At 44.3% G+C, this 19,457-nt stretch overlaps 1 protein-coding gene, 1 long non-coding RNA gene and 3 other non-coding genes across 5 annotated transcripts in view; 4 read left to right on the forward strand and 1 right to left on the reverse strand.

The window, feature by feature from the left end:
- The first annotated feature begins 992 nt into the window (after positions 1 to 992).
- LOC141999890 (uncharacterized) lies at positions 993 to 11,326 on the forward strand. Its single transcript, XR_012642107.1, has 5 exons — positions 993 to 1,053; positions 1,828 to 1,879; positions 2,881 to 2,927; positions 4,671 to 4,732; positions 10,800 to 11,326. It is a non-coding gene; the product is annotated as an uncharacterized LOC141999890 (long non-coding RNA).
- On the forward strand, positions 1,908 to 2,040 carry LOC142000126 (small nucleolar RNA SNORA17). Its single transcript, XR_012642173.1, has one exon. It is a non-coding gene; the product is annotated as a small nucleolar RNA SNORA17 (small nucleolar RNA).
- LOC142000127 (small nucleolar RNA SNORA17) lies at positions 3,629 to 3,763 on the forward strand. The gene has a single exon (XR_012642174.1). It is a non-coding gene; the product is annotated as a small nucleolar RNA SNORA17 (small nucleolar RNA).
- Positions 5,706 to 5,836, forward strand: LOC142000128 (small nucleolar RNA SNORA17). Its single transcript, XR_012642175.1, has one exon. It is a non-coding gene; the product is annotated as a small nucleolar RNA SNORA17 (small nucleolar RNA).
- Positions 7,347 to 19,457, reverse strand: part of DIPK1B (divergent protein kinase domain 1B) — a 45,929-nt gene continuing 33,818 nt past the window's right edge. The window contains exons 3-5 of the mRNA XM_074973740.1: positions 18,374 to 18,481; positions 17,184 to 17,360; positions 7,347 to 16,331 (exon numbers count right to left, since the gene is read on the reverse strand). Coding sequence (XP_074829841.1) covers positions 15,519 to 16,331; positions 17,184 to 17,360; positions 18,374 to 18,481 — 1,098 coding nt within the window. The 3' untranslated portion in view covers positions 7,347 to 15,518. The remainder of the gene's footprint in view (positions 16,332 to 17,183; positions 17,361 to 18,373; positions 18,482 to 19,457) is intronic.

Consider the following 19,457-nt stretch of genomic DNA (forward strand, 5'->3'; position numbering starts at 1 on the left):
GTTTTGTGAAGTGCAGCCTATATTATGAAAAGACTGGGTTCTCAGCTTAGCGTTTGAAACAATCCGTTTATTTTAACGCCAGTGGCAAGATCTGTGTTTGACTTGGACAAGCACAATTTGATCCGTGGTCTCTGTGTGCCATTGCTTTTTAAACCAGCCTCCCTGTTCATTTCAAGAGGAAGGAGTGTTTAGTAATCACTGTTACCTATATGGTCCTATGTATGCGCACACCTTGAATATGGAAACGATGCACAGGTCTTACTCAAGCTCACCAGACTAGCTTCCCGTTCGCTCTGAGTCTATTTGCCTCATTGCAGCGCTCTCCTCATATGCATGCACACTGAGATATTCCAGGGGTAAAATCACTTCCTGGACAGGAAGGGGTCTCTAATCCAGCCTTACCCCACTTCTCGTTCCTCCCCAAGGCTGATCTCCTCCCCATTACCCTTCCTTTCGTCCCCTGCCTTTACAGACCCCTTTCCAGTGTTGCCAGCTCTTGAGATATTTGGTGTTTCTCTTAAAGCTCCATCTTGTGGAGTCATGGGATTCATTGAGCCTCTCGCCATTGTAGTTATTTTTTTTAAAGGAAACCTGTGTGTCTAGCCTGCATGGCTGGGGAAGGAAGCTGGGAAATGTGAGCTGAATAGGCTCAGACACCAGAAGGAGCAATACAAACACACAGGCTATTTTGAATGTATTTAGCTGTTGAACAGAGCTAGGCTCATGCTTTTTGAATGCTGGAGGTTGACCATATTGGCCCCCTCTTTTCTTTTTGCCTTGCCTCCCTCCCCCTGCTAATTCTCCTCTTCTCTTCTCTGCTTCCTCCCCTCTTCCTCCTCCCATTCCCCTCCGCCCCCTCCCTGGGCCCCTGAAGCCGACTCGCTGCATTTCACACTCCTGTCCAGCAGGGGGAGTGTGTCTGCGGCCACGAGGCAGCTGCGGGCCAGAGAGGGCAGGGTTTTTGGTCCCTTTAGGGCTCCCGTCGAGCAGCTCTATATAAGCGGGAGGCGCGGGCCCGTTGGCCCCTTTTTCTCGGCGAGCCGCACGGGGGCGGTGAGTGAGGAGCGGCCGGGCCCTTCCCGCACCCCAGCGGGGCCGGGCCCTGCCTCGGACCCTCCCCTCTTGGAGACCCGGGGCCGTGCTCCGCTCAACGGTCACCCGCGGGGCTGGGCCTCCCCCCCCCCCCCGGGTCCGTGTTCGCGGCGCCTCCCTCCCCTTCCCGCCCCCCCCCCCGGTCCGTGTTCGCGGCGCCTATCCTCCCCGCCCCCCCCCCGGGTCCGTGTTCGCGGCGCCTCCCCCCCCTCCCCTCCCCTCCCCGCCCCCCGGGTCCGTGTTCGCGGCGCCTCCCCCCCTCCCCTCCCCTCCCCCCCCCCCCGGGTCCGTGTTCGCGGCGCCTCCCTCCCCTCCCCCCCCCCCCGGGTCCGTGTTCGCGGCGCCTCCCTCCCCTCCCCTCCCCGCCCCCTCCCCGGTCCGTGTTCGCGGCGCCTCCCTCCCCTCCCCGCCCTCCCCCCGGTCCGTGTTCGCGGCGCCTCCCTCCCCTCCCCGCCTCCCTCCCCTCCCCGGTCCGTGTTCGCGGCGCCTCCCTCCCCTCCCCGCCTCCCTCCCCTCCCCGGTCCGTGTTCGCGGCGCCCGCCCCCCCTCCCTCGGGCGACATGTTTTATTCTCATAAGAGAAACAAACGATTATATTCAGTTTGGCTGTAGTGTTTAGTCTTCCAAACTGCTCTCCGCCACACACTGATACCTAAATAGCGGGCCCCTGAAGCGCGTGTCCAAGTGAGTATAACAAATGCTCTATTTATTTTCTGTGTTTTTGCTGTTTTTACAGGGGGTGGAAATGTGAATACTGCACATGCAAGAGGTTTTCTCCTAGAGCTGAGGTGAGCATCATTTCATGCAGGTTCACTACATGCCCCTACAGGCGTTGCAGATATGGTTGCTGTGCCATGTTTGTGTCATCAGGTGGCAGAGAGGAAGAGGCTGTGTCTACGCTCAGCGCTCTGAAATCATGAGCGCTCAGAATGATTAGCAGCCTGACATTTTGTTTCTTTTCTTTACATTGTTCAATATAAATGTAGTAGTCAGTGAAAGGTGTTGGATTAAGAGCTGTGGAGATAGAAGTTCTCTATCAAGTGCAGGTATCACATGTCAGGAGCAGGGACAGTTTCTCTGCCCTGCCCCAATGTGTCCACCTCTGGGCAAGAAGGTAATTGGTCTCTCTACCCATTCCATTGGGGCAAATTGTGGTGATGCCTTTTGCAATGTGGACATTTGTCCTACGTTGGACTGACACCATCTAACCTATTGTGCATTACCAGCAGATAGCTGTTTAGTGGCGAACCAATTTTAGTTAAGTACTACCAGTTGTAGCTGAATTTGAATCAGCAGCCTAGAATTGATGAGTATTGTATTCCACCAGTATCAGTTCCCTTCGGTCATTTGGTATCCCCTGGTGATATTGGTTCTGAAGTAGTGTAAAGAGGATGAACAAGGTCTTTTGTGAAAATTCACTGTTTTGATCAGCAAGAGTGGGGAGCTCTAACTTTTGTTTAGGTACCATTGTGACCTGGTGTTTCCGTGAACTGCAATTTACTCAGTATTTGGCGATCTTTAAAATTATAGGAGGAGCTGCCCTGATATTTCACTCTGCAGACTGGGATTCTTTAATGGAAATAAACGCCCATCTAGCACATTATTCCCCTCCATTTTTTCAAGAACGTTATGTTTGCAGAGGTGAGCCTGAATCCAAACTCTGCTTCTCTGAAATAGCCTAGATCCAAACATCCCATCCTTTCCATCTCTCTTGAATTATAATTCCTTTTCATGTCAAATTTTAGAATGATTATAATTGCTGTACAGTGTGTTTTGTCTTTTTGGGCAGAACAATCAAGATACCATGGTCCAAGAAGTCTGCATCCTAGGAATGAGGTGAGCATGGAGACAGTGTACATTCTAAATAGTACTTCCATATACCAGAGACCATCAGCTAAACCCTTGTCTAGACTAGGAATTAGGATGTGTTTGTTAGCAATAAGAAAAGGAGTATTTGTGGCACCTTAGAGACTAACCAATTTATTTGAGCATAAGCTTTCGTGAGCTACAGCTCACAAAAGCTTATGCTCAAATAAATTGGTTAGTCTCTAAGGTGCCACAAGTACTCCTTTTCTTTTTGTGAATACAGACTAACACGGCTGCTACTCTGAAACTTTGCTAACAATGTTGACAGCCTGGAGTGTAGACAAGGCGGTGTGCCTTTAACACATGTTAAACTGACATGGGTTATACACACAGCCTTGTCTACACTAGCCTGTTAGTATGTGTTGTCTAGACCAGAATTTGGAAGTAGTTAGCGAAGTCCTTGATGTACAGCTCTACAATCAAATACAGATATAAGCTACAAAATGGCAGGTATTTGCATTGCTTTAGATTGCTGAGAGATGAGAGCTGTCTCAGAGGAGCTGCTTATGAAATTCTGCAGCTGTTTGTAAGTGGATAGGGGGTGATTATATATGTCCATTTCAGTATCGTGGTTGAGGTCCTACTTCGGATTTCTTTTTTGTTTGTTGCTGCTTTGCATTTATTGTGGAAGAATCGCTACTTCTCTTCAGCATCCTATATATTAATAGTCCCATGCCCCTAGAGGCATTACACTTGTGGCTGTCATGCCATGTGTGTGTCATTAGGTGGCAGAGAGGAAGAGGCTGCGTCTACGCTCAGTTGTTCTGAAACCTGTGAGCACTCAGAATGATTAGTAGCCTAACATTGTTTCCAAGTATACCTGCTTTCTCCAGAGAATTGGTGAAAGATGGCACAAATATCCTTTGAAAGGCAGTTAAAAGCACACTAATTTTAGCTGCGTCAGGAAAAGGCCCTACATCCTTGTATGCAAGGACAAGTAGAAGTGACTGTTCTATTCTCGGGAACGCCTCAGTCCCATGTTTGCCTTTGAAACTGTCTTCTGTGGCCTTGGGAAGATTGCTACTTGGTGTCTGTTCTGCTATCTGTAAATTGGGGTTAACATTTTAATACCCCTCCTGAGGTTTTTTGGGGGTTATACTTTTAAAGTACTTTAAAGACAAAAAACATCAAATAAATTCTAAGAATCTGGAATGAGAGAGTGACTTTCCGGTTTATCTAATGTCTCTTTGGCCGCAGTTTAAGCTATATGGAAAAGGACATTCTTATCCTGGAATAAGAATGCCACATGAGGCGTTCTCCCAGTATACCTATAGCAGTTTAATTATTCACCTATAGTTTTGCTGCTTAATTTCCCATGTAGACAAGCTGTAAGTAATGCTTCTATTCAAATGTTAATCCATTAGCTTCAGTTCTGGGTTTGTGAGACTTAGGCACACTTGTTAATGAAAGAGCAAAGAGATAAATTCTGGTTACTTATGAATTAAAGTAGAAATATTTGTGGCTACTTTGTTGGCATGCAGAGTGGTTGAATTATACAGGTTACAGAGTGTCCAATGAGAGGGGGGTAAGCAAATGATATATGAATTGTAGGAACATTACTGAGTTCATGTATTGCCTGCATGGAAATAAAAGAACAGTTCAGTGGGTTTTACATTTGAATGTATAATTTTAAAATAGGAAGAACTTCTGAGAAGTATTTTAAAATCACTGCCTTGCTTTACAAACGTTTGATATTCTGTCTCCTATTCACAGTTGCTTTGGAGGAGGACAGCACTAATTTCCTTTGAAATTGTGTAACATAAATGCTGTTGAAGGTACGTATTATGGCATCCTTAGCACCGGAATCTAATATTCCTGGCATGACATCAGTTACCACAACTGCTGGTGCCAGTGAGTTGGAGCATAAAAACTGATGTTTAAGGGACATCATGGTCAGGTTATTTAAAAAAAAAAAAATCATATTTATAAAAGAACATGTCCTTATCTATGTCACCAATAAACTGTTAGATTCTTGAAAAGGAAAGAAGGCTTAAAATGTAACTTACCTTCCACCATTTTTGCTGATTTCCCCCTCCCCTCTTTTACTGCCCCTAATTGATATTAGATTGGTAGTTTCACTTTTGTTGTAATCAGTTTCGCTTTCTGGTTCTCTGCAGCACTGTGCTCATGCATATGTTTAGGTTACTTAGTCTGAAGGGGATTTTTAAATTCAACTTTTAAACTATTTTCATGGATTTAAAAACTTTGAGTACATTTCTCTTTGTAGCTTATATTTCTACAACGTTCATTTTGGATCTAAGCTCCCAGACTATATACCGTTAATTTTGAGAAACACTCAGCAATTATTTTTTCCTACTTTGTGTCCATCTTTGCTTTTTAAGCCTTAAAGAAAAACCCAGTGATCGTGGAAGACAGTCCTATAATGCATTCATTATTTAATTTAGAACAATCATGGTTGTACATCATTGTCTACTGGGTTTGGGCTGGAACTTTTTTTCTGGCTAATGTAGGAAACTGATAGTCTGTTAGAGCTCTCATATTTTATGTTTTATATGTACATTATTTGTAAGCACTATAAAATTCATATGCACACAAGCAGAACTACATTACTTTCATCGTAATATTTCCTGATAACCCTCTGGCACAGGGCAGGTCCATCACTAGTGTGTCAGCATTGTGGAGACATATTAGCCTCTTAAGTTCAGATAGCTAAAGTAGATGTTTGCTACTTCAGTTGGCAAGGCTACGTTTTTAAATTTTCCGATTACCATTGCCTGCTAATGAGTTACTGCCCCGTGGAGACGTAAATACAACTGCAGTGTTGTCTTTATGCCAGAAGGAGGCAGACAGGAAGCATTGGCTGCTTTGAGTCTATATCCTTAAAGAATGGATGCAGACGTTTACCGCGGCTAAACAATTTATTAATTTGGGGAGGAAGAGTGAGGGGGCTGTCTGTTTTCTTTGCATCAGACTGTTCTGTAGAGATTGAATTTGTGTTAAGGTTTTTTAAATAACCATTTCAGCAAATGAAAATCACTTACATTTTAAAGTAATCAGCACATTTAAGGACTGTTGAGTTTCAAATTAAATTGGTCTTAATGCATTAATATAGCAATTAACTTGTAATACAAAGTTATTAAAGCACAGAATTTTTCTCAAATGTCTCAACAACAAAATTATGCTAAATCCAGTACACACATTTGCTAAAGAACTTCAACGCTGATTGTATGTTTCCACACGTCTGTTTGCAAAATCCTTTCAAACACTGCAAAAGCATTCATCATATGTCACAAGTACGTAATAAAACAAGTTAATTCAGACATGTTAAAGGAATAGATGAGATAAAAGAATACGCTTTCAATATCCAATCCAAACTCCATGCAGAAATTCAGTGAAGTCCTTTTATAAGAGAGGAATAAACTTTACAGTGCATCCAAAGGTGAAATGCTTTGATCTGATTAAAGAAAAGTTCTGTTATTTTTATTTTTTTTAAAGGTGCAACGTGGCTTGTAACTTTTCTACTGAGTTTTATATGTTAATGCATCTGCAAAGAAGCTTGACCTCCAAGCTAATGTTCTGTTAGGAAGCAAAGATATAAACGTGTTGTAATAATTGTCCAACCTATGCCATCTCTGGGAGTATAGTGCAGATAGTCTTCCACTGTATTGGTGGTGTAAGGTGACTGAAGAGGAATAGGCTATCGCCAGACTGAGTTTTCTAAAACTACTGAAGGCTTTGACTAATAGCCTGACAAAAACTGGAAGTGCTGAATGCTGGAAAATGTCCTCATTAAGTGGGCATTATAGGGGCCAAAGGTGCCATTAACCAAATGGGTAGCTGGTGGCTGCAAAAATGAGCCATTTAATTGGGAAAAGGCACTGCCCGATAGCAGTGGCTTCTTAAAAGAATGTCAATAAGGTTGTGGTGTATACGGCTGCAGTTCTGTGGAAAGATTCATGCATTAAGATGTGAATGTTTCATTTAAAATCCCTGATTTCTTTTATCCCCCTCAAATATATATTTGGTTTCTCATAAGTCTTTAATTAGATCAAGGGTTCCATCAGGGTAGTAAATGCTTAATGAGGCTATTTTAAAACTTCACCTTGTTAAGTATAACTTTTTTTTAAATCCTCAGAAAATGATGTTCAGTTGAATTATGCTGCTAGAAAATGTAAAAAATCTAAGACAAAAATTTGAGAAAATCAGAGAAAATAGAATTCTAGCATTTGATTAAAATACAAAGTGACTCAAGCAGATGCTTATCACTTTGGTTTGAACATGTCAATGAATCTGATGCCAAGTCTTAGGAGATGCAGTTACATTAGGTAAAACAAAAATGTCTCATTTAAAAATTGCCCAGTATTAAGATCACTTCTGTGCAGAAGGGTTACTCGCTCAGTGGATTTCCCAACATGTTAATAGTGCTAGTTAATAATTATCTTCCCAAAGCCGGACAGAAATCCTGATATGGACTATACCTTCCTGCGGGACTCATCTATGGTTCTGACTTTCAGCCAGTGAAAATACCAACATTTTAAAGTAAGACATGCTTTGAAAGAAAAACCTTTGGTCACACTGACTCATACCTCAGAATCTAGAGCCAGTCCATGCTGTGGCATAATCTCTAAAATAAGTCTTCACCACTGTATTGCATTTAAATCACAAATATCCAAGATGTAAATATTGTGAAAAAATAAAGTGCTTTTGAAACTTCCATCTGTCTAACTGTTCATACCCCACGTGAAGAGAGGTTGAGGGGGTGGGGTTATAGTATAGCACAGGGTGGGCAAACTTTTTGGGCCGAGGGCCACATCTGGGTGGGGGAATTGTATGCAGGGCAGGGGGTTGGGGTGCGGTGTGCAGGAGGGGGCTCAGGGCAGTGGGTTGGGGTGCAGGAGGGGTTCAGGCTCCGGCCTGGTGCCGCTTACCTAAAGCGGCTCAGGTCGCAGCAGTGCGCACCAGGGCAGGCTCCTTGCATGCATGCCCTGGCCCCACGCAGTGCCACTCCGGGAAGCAGCCGGAACCACGTCCCTGTGTGCGGGGGCCCAGGCTTCGTGGGCTGCCCTTGCCATGCCTCCAGGTACCTCCCCCAAAGCTCCCATTGGCCATGGTTCCCCATTCCTGGCCAATGGGAGCTGTGGGGGGCAGTGCCTGGAGGCAAGGGCAGTGCACAGAGCCCTCTTCCCCCAGGGCCCCAGGGATGTGGTGCCGACCGCTTCTGAGAGCGGTGCAGGGTCTGTGGCACCACAGGGGGCAATCCCGCGGGCCATAGTTTGCCCACCTCTGGTATAGCATATTGAAAGCTGTGCCAGAAAGAGGTCAGTAGTAAAATGATAGACAAATAAGAATCAAGATAATTAAGAGAGTGGGGGAAAAAAGAAATGATCTGCATAATTACAGTCCGAGATGTTGAGCAAAATTTAAGATAATGGTTTTTTGGACTAACTACACAATTAAGTAATGGTCTGATTTAAACCAAGGAATACAAAGAAATTAAGAAATTAGGCTAGTTTTCTAGTTACAGCTCACTGGCTAGATATTGCATATGATACCTTATGGAAGTCACTGTTCCAAGACCTGGGCACAGCTAAATGAGTTCAAGAGAAACTAAAAGCCTATGTTCCACTATGTGTTAATCCAGTGTGGAAAATACCAATCTTCCTAAGGATTAAACAGATGAGCATGGAAACCTCAGTTGAGTTTGTTACTTTACCAGGTGTTTATATGTAATTGGCATCTCTGAAAACATTTGAGACACTGCAAATAGAGGTAGTAGGTTGGGACTCCAACACATTTGATTTAAGCACTCCAGCAGTCTGACGGTTGCAGTTGTAAAATCGCAATAGCCATGTGGTGTCAGGCCTTTGAGGGTCTGAGTTTGAGAGAATGAAAGCTCCAGTCTTGACACACGTGTTAATATGGAACAAGCAATAATTTGTGGAACGGTCATATGATTTCATATTTCAAGTTTTGGTTTTTTTAATTCATGTACCCCACCAACATGTTGAACTCATGGAAATAGGAGTATGATGGAAAAGCTATAAGAGACAAACTTGGAGGATTTAAAAAAAAAACTTGGAAGAGTTGAAATATTACTGATATAGTGAGAAACTTAAACTGTCAAGAAGCACGTATCTTAAGAAAAGTTTAAAATGTGCATTGTTGCATATTATAAATTAAACATAAAACATGTCCTGAGACCCAGTTTAGCTTATGCTGCCTTTGCTTTTTCTTCTTGGGTTGTCTTAGAATTCATGCTTACTAAATATGGCAATAATCTCTTCATAAATATAGCTATAATTTGGTTTCTGCATCAGGTTTTCTTATCAGCTGCCATGGGCTTTTACCTGCAGCTTGTGCCAATGGTGTTATTATCTGAGATGAGTTCTTGTATCAAATCTTATTACTGAATATGCCCAGAAACTACTACAACTCGATCATATTAGTGAAATTAGTTGCCGAAAGGAGATGAAGCAATTTGCATAATATCAAAGTAATAAAACCTCAGTAAATAACTAAGGCTGGATCCAGTCTGTTGGAGTGCAGCTGAGAATGATAAATCCTTGATTGCAAATGGTTTTGGAAAAAATCCTCCCTTTGGTACAGCTCAGTGGCATCCTGGGTAATGCTCTCTGTTGCTATTGGAGACCCAGTTTGAATACCAAGAGCCAAAATCCAAGCTAGACTTCATAAGGGTGTCTAATAGCTGCATCTTCATACTGAGCAGCCATAGGAAGATGTAAGTTAAAGTAAGAGTTGGAGCAGGTGCAGGACTGCTTCATTTAGCCTCTGATGTCCTTCTGTTATTGATCCTCCCTGTATATCTCTCTTGCAGAATCTCATAGAAATTACACTAACATAGATTCTCAATCTCAAGCCTGCTTGCTGATGTAATCATACAATTTAGTTTTGGCTCTGATTGATACGGGCTTGGACCTGCTGTGAGGTTAGCACACACAACTTTTAGTTTTGAGGTGGGAGGCAGAGAGAGAACCTTGCATTGCTCACCAATAGCATCTACTCATTTTGAGATTTGCTGTTGATGCTTCGTTCCTCTTTGGTTGGAAGGAAGGTGGCTACAATTTGGCTTTACAGTGGTGATTAGGGGGGAAGGTGGGAACTGGCAGAGGACTCTGAGGGATGCGGAAGACCCTCATAAGCAAGAAAGGATTGGAAAAAAGACCCTATGGCTTGCTAAACTCTCAAATGATTAGATCTTTGACCTTTTTCTGGACTGACCCATATCCTGAAGCAACACTGAACCATCAGCCCAATAACCCTATGCAAAAATGGAATCCCTTGCTGTGGACAAGTCACGAGGTTGTGAATGGCTTCTTAACCCTGTATCCTCTTTGTTAAATGGGCCCTGAGTATTCTTTACTGGAACAAAATTCAGCTCAGTGGGTGCACAGAGCCGTATTCATGACTTAAATGCATTGTCAAAGGAATTAATTGGGGTTTACAGGTTGCATAAGGCCTCCTGCCAGGCCTTCAGTGCTGGGCTAAATTTTACCCACTGAATCCATATTGCTTTGTTTCTTAGTAATGTCCACCTACCACTGTTCCTGGGCACGGAATGGTTAAAATGTAAGCTCCTTTCGAATTCTTCATTTAGCCGTTGTAATGACTTTCCTGAAAACTCAGTTTCATTTTACAGAGCTGTTTTTCTTTGAGAAATGAAATTCTCTGAACAGTCCTTGAGTCATAACTGACTCGGTTCAACATCCTTGGTCCATTGGCTACAGGGACAAGATCATCTTGTTGCTAATCAGAACAGAGATGTATGTTCATGTTAAATGTGTAAGGTGCTCGGATGCTGTACCACAGTGATCAGCAAGGTCTTAAATGCAGGGACTGATCAGCTTCTCTCTTTCCCCTCAGAGCCACAATCAGAGGTGTCAAACCAGACGTGCTTGAGGAGCAGTATGATGTACCTTCCTGGGCTACAGAAGCAGGGCTGGCCTTACCATGAGGTGACCTGAGGTGGTGCCAGACTGTGGGGGGGGCACCACTAGAACCCAGAGCGGAGAAAATCGTGTCTGCTGCTGGTGCATATGTATTTTCTCTGATCTAGATGCACAGAGACGGTGGAGTTCTGTGCTAGAGGAAGGAGGGCACAAGAGACATAACAGGCAGGCAGGAGAAAAGGTGAGAGGGAATAACAGAAAGCAGCAGGAGCTGCAGGGAGAAGAGAGGAGGAGGAGCTTCTTATGTACCTCTCTGGCACCCCCCAGGAGCCTGGACTGATTAACACCAGCTTCTCAGGGAGATTCCTGTTTCTTGCTGCTTCCCTGAACCCACTTGAGGAGAACAGGCAGTCAACTGAAGTAGTAGGAGCCAGTTAGGCCCTTAAGACACTGATATCTTCCGTCACTCGCCCTGCTACCAGCCTGCTTATTTGTCCTCTTCAGCTGAGTGTTGAGAGCCACTATAGCTGGCACAGAACAGCAGTCATGAGTGAAAGAAGAAAAAGCCCCTCTGGGGCAGTATTCAGAAAAAGAAAGCAAAGGAAGCTTGTCTATCTAAGCAGGATGGAGCTCTCCTGAGATACACAGACACAAATGTTCACGGTGAGCCTTCTGGCCCCAGTGAGGATGTGAGTGGTGAGGAGATGCCTGATCTTCCAGTTAGTCAGAGTGCAGGTGACCTGGCAGCTACTGCAGCATCCATATCTCCATCTCAAATGGATGTAACCATGTACATTCCTGAAGAAAAGTGTAGGTCAGAGAAGAGTGTGGGAGAGGCACAAGAAACAGCTGCTGCTGAGTTTAGTTCCTTAAGTCTAGATGATCCAGGACTGTGGACCCACTTGAGCAGTAGCCTGAGGGGCTTCCTTGTACTGCATGAGCCACAGCAAGTGAAAAACTTCATGTTCCCCAAAGACAATGAAAATAGAAGTTTCCATCCAACACATAACTGGCGTGAAATCCCCAATGGTGACAAAGTGGAGAGGCCATGGCTTATGTACTCAAAAACCCAGAATGCTGCATACTGTGTTTGTTGCAAACTCTTTCAGTCTAATGTTCCAGCCACATTGGGTTCTACAGTAACAGAAGACTGGAAAAATCTGGCTAGAAATCTGGCATGCCATGAGAAGGCAGCAAATCACCAGACAGCATTCCATAGGTTGGAAAAAGCTTGAGATGAGACTAAGGTTAAAGGCCACCATAGATGATCAGCATCAAGTGAAGATTGCATCAGTCTCTTTATTGGCAAAATGTTCTGAAAAGGCACATTGCCATTGTGAGAATGCTTTGTACCCAAAATCTAGCACTGCATGGCACTTCAGATCAGCTGTATGTGCCAAACAGTGGAAACTTCCTTAAAATTGTGGAGCTGATGGCTGAGTTTGATGCTGTACTCCAGGAGCATCTAAGAAGAGTCACCACCCAAGAAATGGAGTACTAAGTGGCACCTTAGAGACTAACCAATTTATTTGAACATAAGCTTTTGTGAGCTACAGCATCTGATGAAGTGAGCTGTAGCTCACGAAAGCTTATGCTCAAATAAATTGGTTAGTCTCTAAGGTGCCACTAGTACTCCTTTTCTTTTTGTGAATACAGACGAACACGGCTGCTACTCTGACACCCAAGAAATGTACACACACCACTACTTGGAAAAACAATTCAAAATGAGATCATACAGTTACTGGCAACAAAAGTCAAACAGAAGATTGTGGCAGATCTGAAGTCAGCAAGATATTACTCTGTTATTCTGGACTGCACACCTGACATCAGCCATATGGAACAATTGACTTTAATGGTGCGTTTTGTAACAACAACAGAACCTAGTGAAAATGTCCCTGCAATGGTGACTGTCAGAGCATTTTCTAGTATTGACATTGATGATACTACAGGAGCTGGTATGACAAATGAGCTGCTTAAAAAGCTGGAAGATACGGGAATTGCGATAGCTGACATGAGAGGTTAGGGTTATTGGGGTAGGTAGCAGAGCAGTAACATGAGAGGAGTAGAACAGGAAGAAGGCAGAATGGAGACCTTTCAAAGGTTTGGCCCAAGTGAGGGGGAATGGGGGCGTCATTTGAGCTCCCCGCCTCAGGTGCCAAAATGTTGCGTGCCAGCCCTGTACTGAAGTATTGCAATGTCTAGCACTACATTTTGAGAAATGCATTTATTTAAAGTTCTTATTCTAATATGCTGGTGCACTTTGTTTGCAGATGATGCCTGTAGGTTTGTTTTCTAACAAACCTGACAGCAGAAAAAGAAACCATTTAGAATCTCTGCATTTGAAGTTTGCAAGATATAGCTTGATCCTCTGCCATGCACTTGCTCAAAGACGCTCCATGCACTACAGACCATGAATGTGAATATAATATATGGTGTGATGTTAATATATTTTTGCAACTGTAAGTGTTCTCTGTAACCTGTTTAGCCAAGGTGCAATAAAGAATAAAAAGCTATTCTGATCTTTACACTGCTTCTGTGTGTGTTCCTGATAAACTACATTAAATGCTATATTCATGTGTTTTCCAGGCATTTTCAGATTAGCAAATGGATTGTGAAACCATAAAGAGACTAAAGTTTAAACTGACTTTCTTCCTGGCTTGGGGTGTGAGCTTCATTTAAGTGTCAGTCTAAAGAGAAAAGGGGCCTACCCAATTAATCTAAAGTGAATTATATTGATGTATTCACAGTACCATAAGTAATATCCATTTGAACCATTCCAATTTTTTTTTATTTTATAAAAAATTGTTTAAATTCACTTCTGATTCAACTGGCAAAAAATGGGAAATCCGGCACTTAACTAGGCAGAATCCTTTAAAAACTCTTAAACCGAGTGCCCTTTTAATGCAATAGCATGCGTTAAGTTTGGATTGTTGGCCTTGCCTTTGCATTTCTAGGCTCCTTTTCTTTTCTTTTTTTCTACACACTTTAGTTTTATAGTATTTAAAAAGTCTGAGTAACTTTTATGGACATAACACTATGAATCTGAAACCCCAAACAACAAAAATACCCCCACAAAAGATGCTTAGTCTTCTGGTGTATGAATTACTGTAGTGCAAAGCTGGCCTGGCTCTGGGACAACAAGTTAAACTGGCTGCAAGCTAGATTTAAAGCATTGTTGCCACTAAAACATTTTCCCCATAAATAACAGTTGAGTGATAATGATGGTCTTATAGAACTAAAAGTAGGGACTGATATCTCCACTCCAAAGGGCTCATAACTTTACAGCTGTGACATTAAAGATTGCTTTCAGAGACCATATATCCTGTGGGACAGAATTTTTTTTTTCTAGTGATTGTACTTCAGATGTGTGCTTCACTTCACCAAGCTACCATCGGATCACCAGCATACAGTCTATCAGAATGGAAAAAATGGTGCAGGGACTGGAGAACCAACTAACAATAGTTTACATAAGCTAAACACCCCACTCCATCCATGTGTTCAGAGCACTTTTGAATGTTAAAGGATTATTATAAGTAAATACAAATGGAAACAAAGGGTCAGTACTTCAATAGCAGGTAGTGTTTAGACAGCCAAATGAGATTTGTTTTTGTTGTCTACTGAAAAATTGTTTGAAATTCCTTTCTTTTATTTTTATTTGGGGGCAGGGGAAGAGCAGTGGATTAATGCGGGATTAGTCTTTTACCTTTCCAATCAAATCCTGTCAATTTTAGAAGTGCCAATTAAACCAAGAGGCGGATTTGGACCTGAACTGGTGTTTGAGCACTGTTGTTCTCTTGATATGGGGAATACAGTATACTATATAGCATATATGCCACTCTTAATTTGGTTCGTGTCTTTGTCTGGGGACTTTCTGTATTTGTATAGGTCTGTTTTATCCTTATGTTATAGCCATCAGTGTTTTCCCTTAACTGTAATCATTTTAATACATTATTAAACAATGCAAATGGGTAATGGTGCGGTCAACCAGGCAATGCTCCTTCTCGCAAGCGTAGCAAAACCTAGAATTCCTAGAAAACCTAGAATTCGCCAGGACCTACCTACTATGTGGTCAGGCAGTTCAGGAAGGTGTGTAACAACCAGACTCAAAGCGTGTGTGGGTGAGCTTGTCTATCTGCTCCCAACACGGTGTCTGAATTTTACAGAATCAAATTCAGACGTTAAAATAAATTGTGCAGACTCCAGGGTGGGATAATCTACCCTTTTAAGAATCACCAGGATGCTGGTATTTAAAAGGCTGTTTGCCATTGACGTACCAGTGCTGCTCACATAAAAGCTATTTATTTACATCAGAAGTGTTCATCAAAATAAGATATGACAATTACAGCATGATGATTCATTCTCTTTCTGCACTTGTGATTGTTCCTTGATTAGCAGGAAAAAGGTGCAGCTCGACTCTGGTTCCTCTATCTTCTTCCCCCAAACCTATTCAGCCAGGCTGTTGGTATTTCTACTTTGCATCGTGTTCTTTACAGACCTAAAGCACGCTATTGATGATTTTGCTAAGTGGTACGGGTCACTGATGCTTTATTGGCGGGGGGTTTCATGAAGGAAAAAGGGCTGCAGCCATGTGAACTACCTGCTTCCGGTGCATTTCCTCTGGTGGAATGAGGAGGCATGACCTTCTATCCTTAACTGGATACCAACACTATATCCCACAGTCACGGCTGCCCTGTTAGGAATATTTGGTATTTGAAATCTTCTTCCAGAGCAAGGTCTTGAGATTGTTCAACACAAGTGAATGGTGCACTTCCATCTGGCTAGCCAGGCCGCTAAGGGTCATACAGGTTCGTAGCTGCTTCTGCAGCTCTTCTTTCAAATCAGATGGAGCTCCGTACAGCAAGTAATCCTGCAGCAGCCCACAGACTTTTGCCAGGTTGGGCTGGACCATGTCGCTCTTGCACTGCTTCATGAGTTTGTCACAAGTCGCCATGCAGTCCTTCCCGTAGGTGCAGTCCACGTTCTGCTCACAGTGACGTCCCTTGAGGAAACCTCTGATTGTCATCTCTGTTGCCACCTTCCTCAGGTTGACCATTTTGAAGTCATACCTGTCATTGTAGCCCACGTTCTTAAAGCTGGTTTCACAGATGTAGAAGTTCCCGTATGTCCCATGGAATATCTCCTCCACAAACTCCAAAAGGCCAATGGCGATTTTTGCTCTCCTGGGCCAGGCTGGGGCAAACCACTGGTGAATAATTCGGTGGATGGCTGAGGGCAGCAATGGCTGGAAGAAGTGAGGGACATTAGTACCATAGAGGGAGTTATGAGGGATCTTCTCCGTGACATACAGGTCCCCGCAGTGCCCCAGCAATTTGGAGGTGTGCTCTTTCTCGTGCAAGGAGAGCATGAGCAGGAATTCGTTCAGATGAAGTAGAGCCCAGATGGATTTGGCCTCTGCCAGAGACACTTTCCCATCTCTGTTCACATCTGCCATGGTGATGATTTGGTTCACCAAGGCTGCAAGTGATGTCTGATCTCCTAAGTTAGCCTGCAAACCAATAAGAAATTGCATCAGCTCTTTAAATTTTACCCATTGTGTACATTAATTCAGGGCAGAGTATTAGGGTGCTGCTCTCTGAGTGAGGTAAAAGTGCTAGAACAACCCTGAGACACGCACTCTGCTGCAGCCAGCTGCTTACAGCCCTTTAGTTTCTCAGAGTGATTTTGCTGCTGAAAGCTGCTCTAATGTGGGATAAGCCCTCAAGGGGATAGGCAGAGTGCAGCATTCTCTGGCTATGCTCTTGACGCACCTTTGTGCCTGTCCAACACCCTTGGAGTGTAGTGGTTCTAAACCAGTTGGAGCCAGCCTCAGGTTGCAGCCAATCTGGGATCAGAGCCACCAACTCCTTCGTAGGAAATCTATTACAGTCAAATCTATATTCTAATTACAAAAGAGTAAATACATCTCAAGTGAAAATAAGAAGATGTCCTCTTAAACACCCTGATTTAGGTTCAAACACTACTGCTAGACTGCACAGGAGTGGTAGAGACTCACACTAAAACAGAACAAAATGAGAATGAAATGTACCGTCGCACCTAACACAGTGATCTTGTTGGATGTATATCCTTATCTAGTGGTTCCTACAGTATTTGCTCTGGGGATTATCTTGAATATGACATATCACACGAAGCCTCACTCTACAACAAACAGTGGGGATCAGAGTCCTTCAGACAGGACTGGATCTTTTCAAAGATTACAGGGGATAGAAGAATGCATTTAGCTTAGGCTTCTCGCCACTGGCAAGCACTATTGCTGGTCCCAAGGACTTCCAAATGGAGGTGATAATACCCTGTCCAGAAAAACGCAATGCGAGAGCTTGGGAGCCTCAGCAACACTGACTTTTAGGAAGTTCAGGAGCATCTCTCTGAATTCGTCCATGGATGTCCCTCTTGTAGGCTTGTCAAAGAGAACCAGATCCCTCTTGGACACTGAATCGGGGTTGCTGTCAGCCTTTAAGGCATCTTCAATACCACATTTAATGATCACTTCTTTCTCCATCCAGCGGCCCCTGTAAACCTGGATCAAAGCAGAGGAAAGTGACCACGGGAAGATTGACTGGGTGAAAGCAAATGCAAATGATTAATTGGTGCGTTCTTCATGGGTTCCCAGGAGAGCCCAGTGGCTGTGGGGCCCATTGGATATCAGTAAGATTCATTCCACCAATTCCAGTGAGTTTTGTATTGGCAAACAGTAAGAGGGTGGGTTTGCAGCCATGCAGCCCTATATCTGCATAATAGGCACCGGATGGGCAGTGGTGGTGCAAGCTTTGCCTCCGCTGTGGAGCCAACATGGCCCAGGCAAGGAAGAGAAGGGTTCAGGGTGGCCCCCTTGGTCCTTGGCCTTTCCACTGAAGCAGCCATTGCGGAGGCACACGGGGATAACCACAGTGGAGGTGGTCTGGGGAGTGTGTTCACCCACCTATGAAGGGAGGGGTTGAAAAGAAGCTCCACAGAACTGCCATGGTAGCCCAGCATTGCACCAAGTCTTCTCCGTTTTATTTAACGGGGATCTTGGATGCCAACTCCAGAGAGTTCAGCTAAGCACTGCGTCCCCACTCTTCTAATGGCCCCCGTACAGCGATTATTTCTTGTCAATGCCACCAGAGGCTAGAAAAGCTGGTTGACCTGCCTCATCTCCAAGGGCCTGATCCAAAATCCATGGAAAGGCTCCCAGGAACTTTCATGGACTGTGGATCAGGCCCTAAATGTGTGTCCGTCCCCCCCCCCCCCCCCCCCGCTTTGACTGTAGGAGACTGGCCAGGGGATGGATGAGGTTACTTAGCAGCACAGGCTGCCTGCAGCTCCAGGAGAAGGAAGCAGCATCCACTGAGGTTTCTAAGGAGCTCAGCCTAGACCTCCCAAGCAAAAGACATTTGTGACAAAAATGGTGAAAACTAGGCTCTGAGGAGTAGGGGGTGTGCATGGCATACGTCTATCTTAAAGGGGCACCAGTAGCCTACCTCCCCCCTGCGGGAAGAGACTCATTTGTCCACCAAGCTAAGTTCCCAGAACTCAGACAGCCCCACCTACCTGCTGAGTGGGGGATGAGGAAAGACACTGCTGGAACACCAGGGTGTGCTCCTCACACAAGTCTTTGCATGTTGAGCCAGCAATGATCCCCTTCTTGTACTGATCGCACTGGGGAGAGGGAGAGAGATGTTAGCCAACTCATTTCCAGGTTCAGAGGCATAGTTTGACTTCTGTATGGGGGTGGGGGGGCAGCTCCTATCAGGCCAATGGGGCTGCATGGGGGGGCGGGGGGGCAAATTCTGTGCCTGCCCAAGGCTTCCAGTTTGGGGGGGGGCATTGCCCCATTCCCACACTCATGGGAGTTAATGTCCATGAGCAGGATCCATTTTCTGCTGCCACGGAGTTGTTCCCAAGCTGCAAGGAGTCATAGTTCATTTGAGCCCTGCTTCCAGAGCCTTGTGCCAATGAGTCTACGCACCACCTCCTGGGTCAGGGTCCCAGCACCCTGTCTGAATATGAGCATGGCAACACCTGGCTTCGGTATGACTGCCAAGGGCAATGAATGAAAGGAGGGTCGGACAGATTTAACCTTAATGCAGAATGTAAACAGCCAGTTCAAAGAAACTAATTGCCCCATCTGATTATGGCACTGTCTACTCGCTGTCCTGGTCCATGTAAATCTGTCCGCTGAGTCATGCAGGATGAAACCTGCAGCTGTCCAGCCTACCCACCACCATTTTCACAGGGTGTTAACTTCAGTGCTTGGTGCTAAGGCTTTTAAATACTGAGCTAGAACAGCCTGAGTTACTAAAAAAACCCAAACAAAAATTAATTATAAGAGGCAGCTAGGTTCAGTTCCGTTTCTGACTCTCTGACCCATGTGCAAATAAACACAGAAGAGCCTGTAGCAGCTCAATGCTTTAACTATACATTCTGAACTGCTGCCAGTCTTCTCTCTAGGTTAGCCTCTGTGATTGATGTAAAGTTCAGCCACTCTTGACTAAGAGCTCTGTGCTTCCCTCGGTGGGAGTTAAACACAGCCAGTCCAGGGACATTGAACTCTAAATGAATCAGCATGCTTAGAAAACCAACTGAATGATCAGCACAGTTTACTTCTTTCTGTATTCTAGCACCTCATTAGTTA

Source organism: Natator depressus, chromosome 16 (genome assembly GCF_965152275.1).
Source record: "Natator depressus isolate rNatDep1 chromosome 16, rNatDep2.hap1, whole genome shotgun sequence".
NCBI lineage: Eukaryota > Metazoa > Chordata > Testudines > Cheloniidae > Natator > Natator depressus.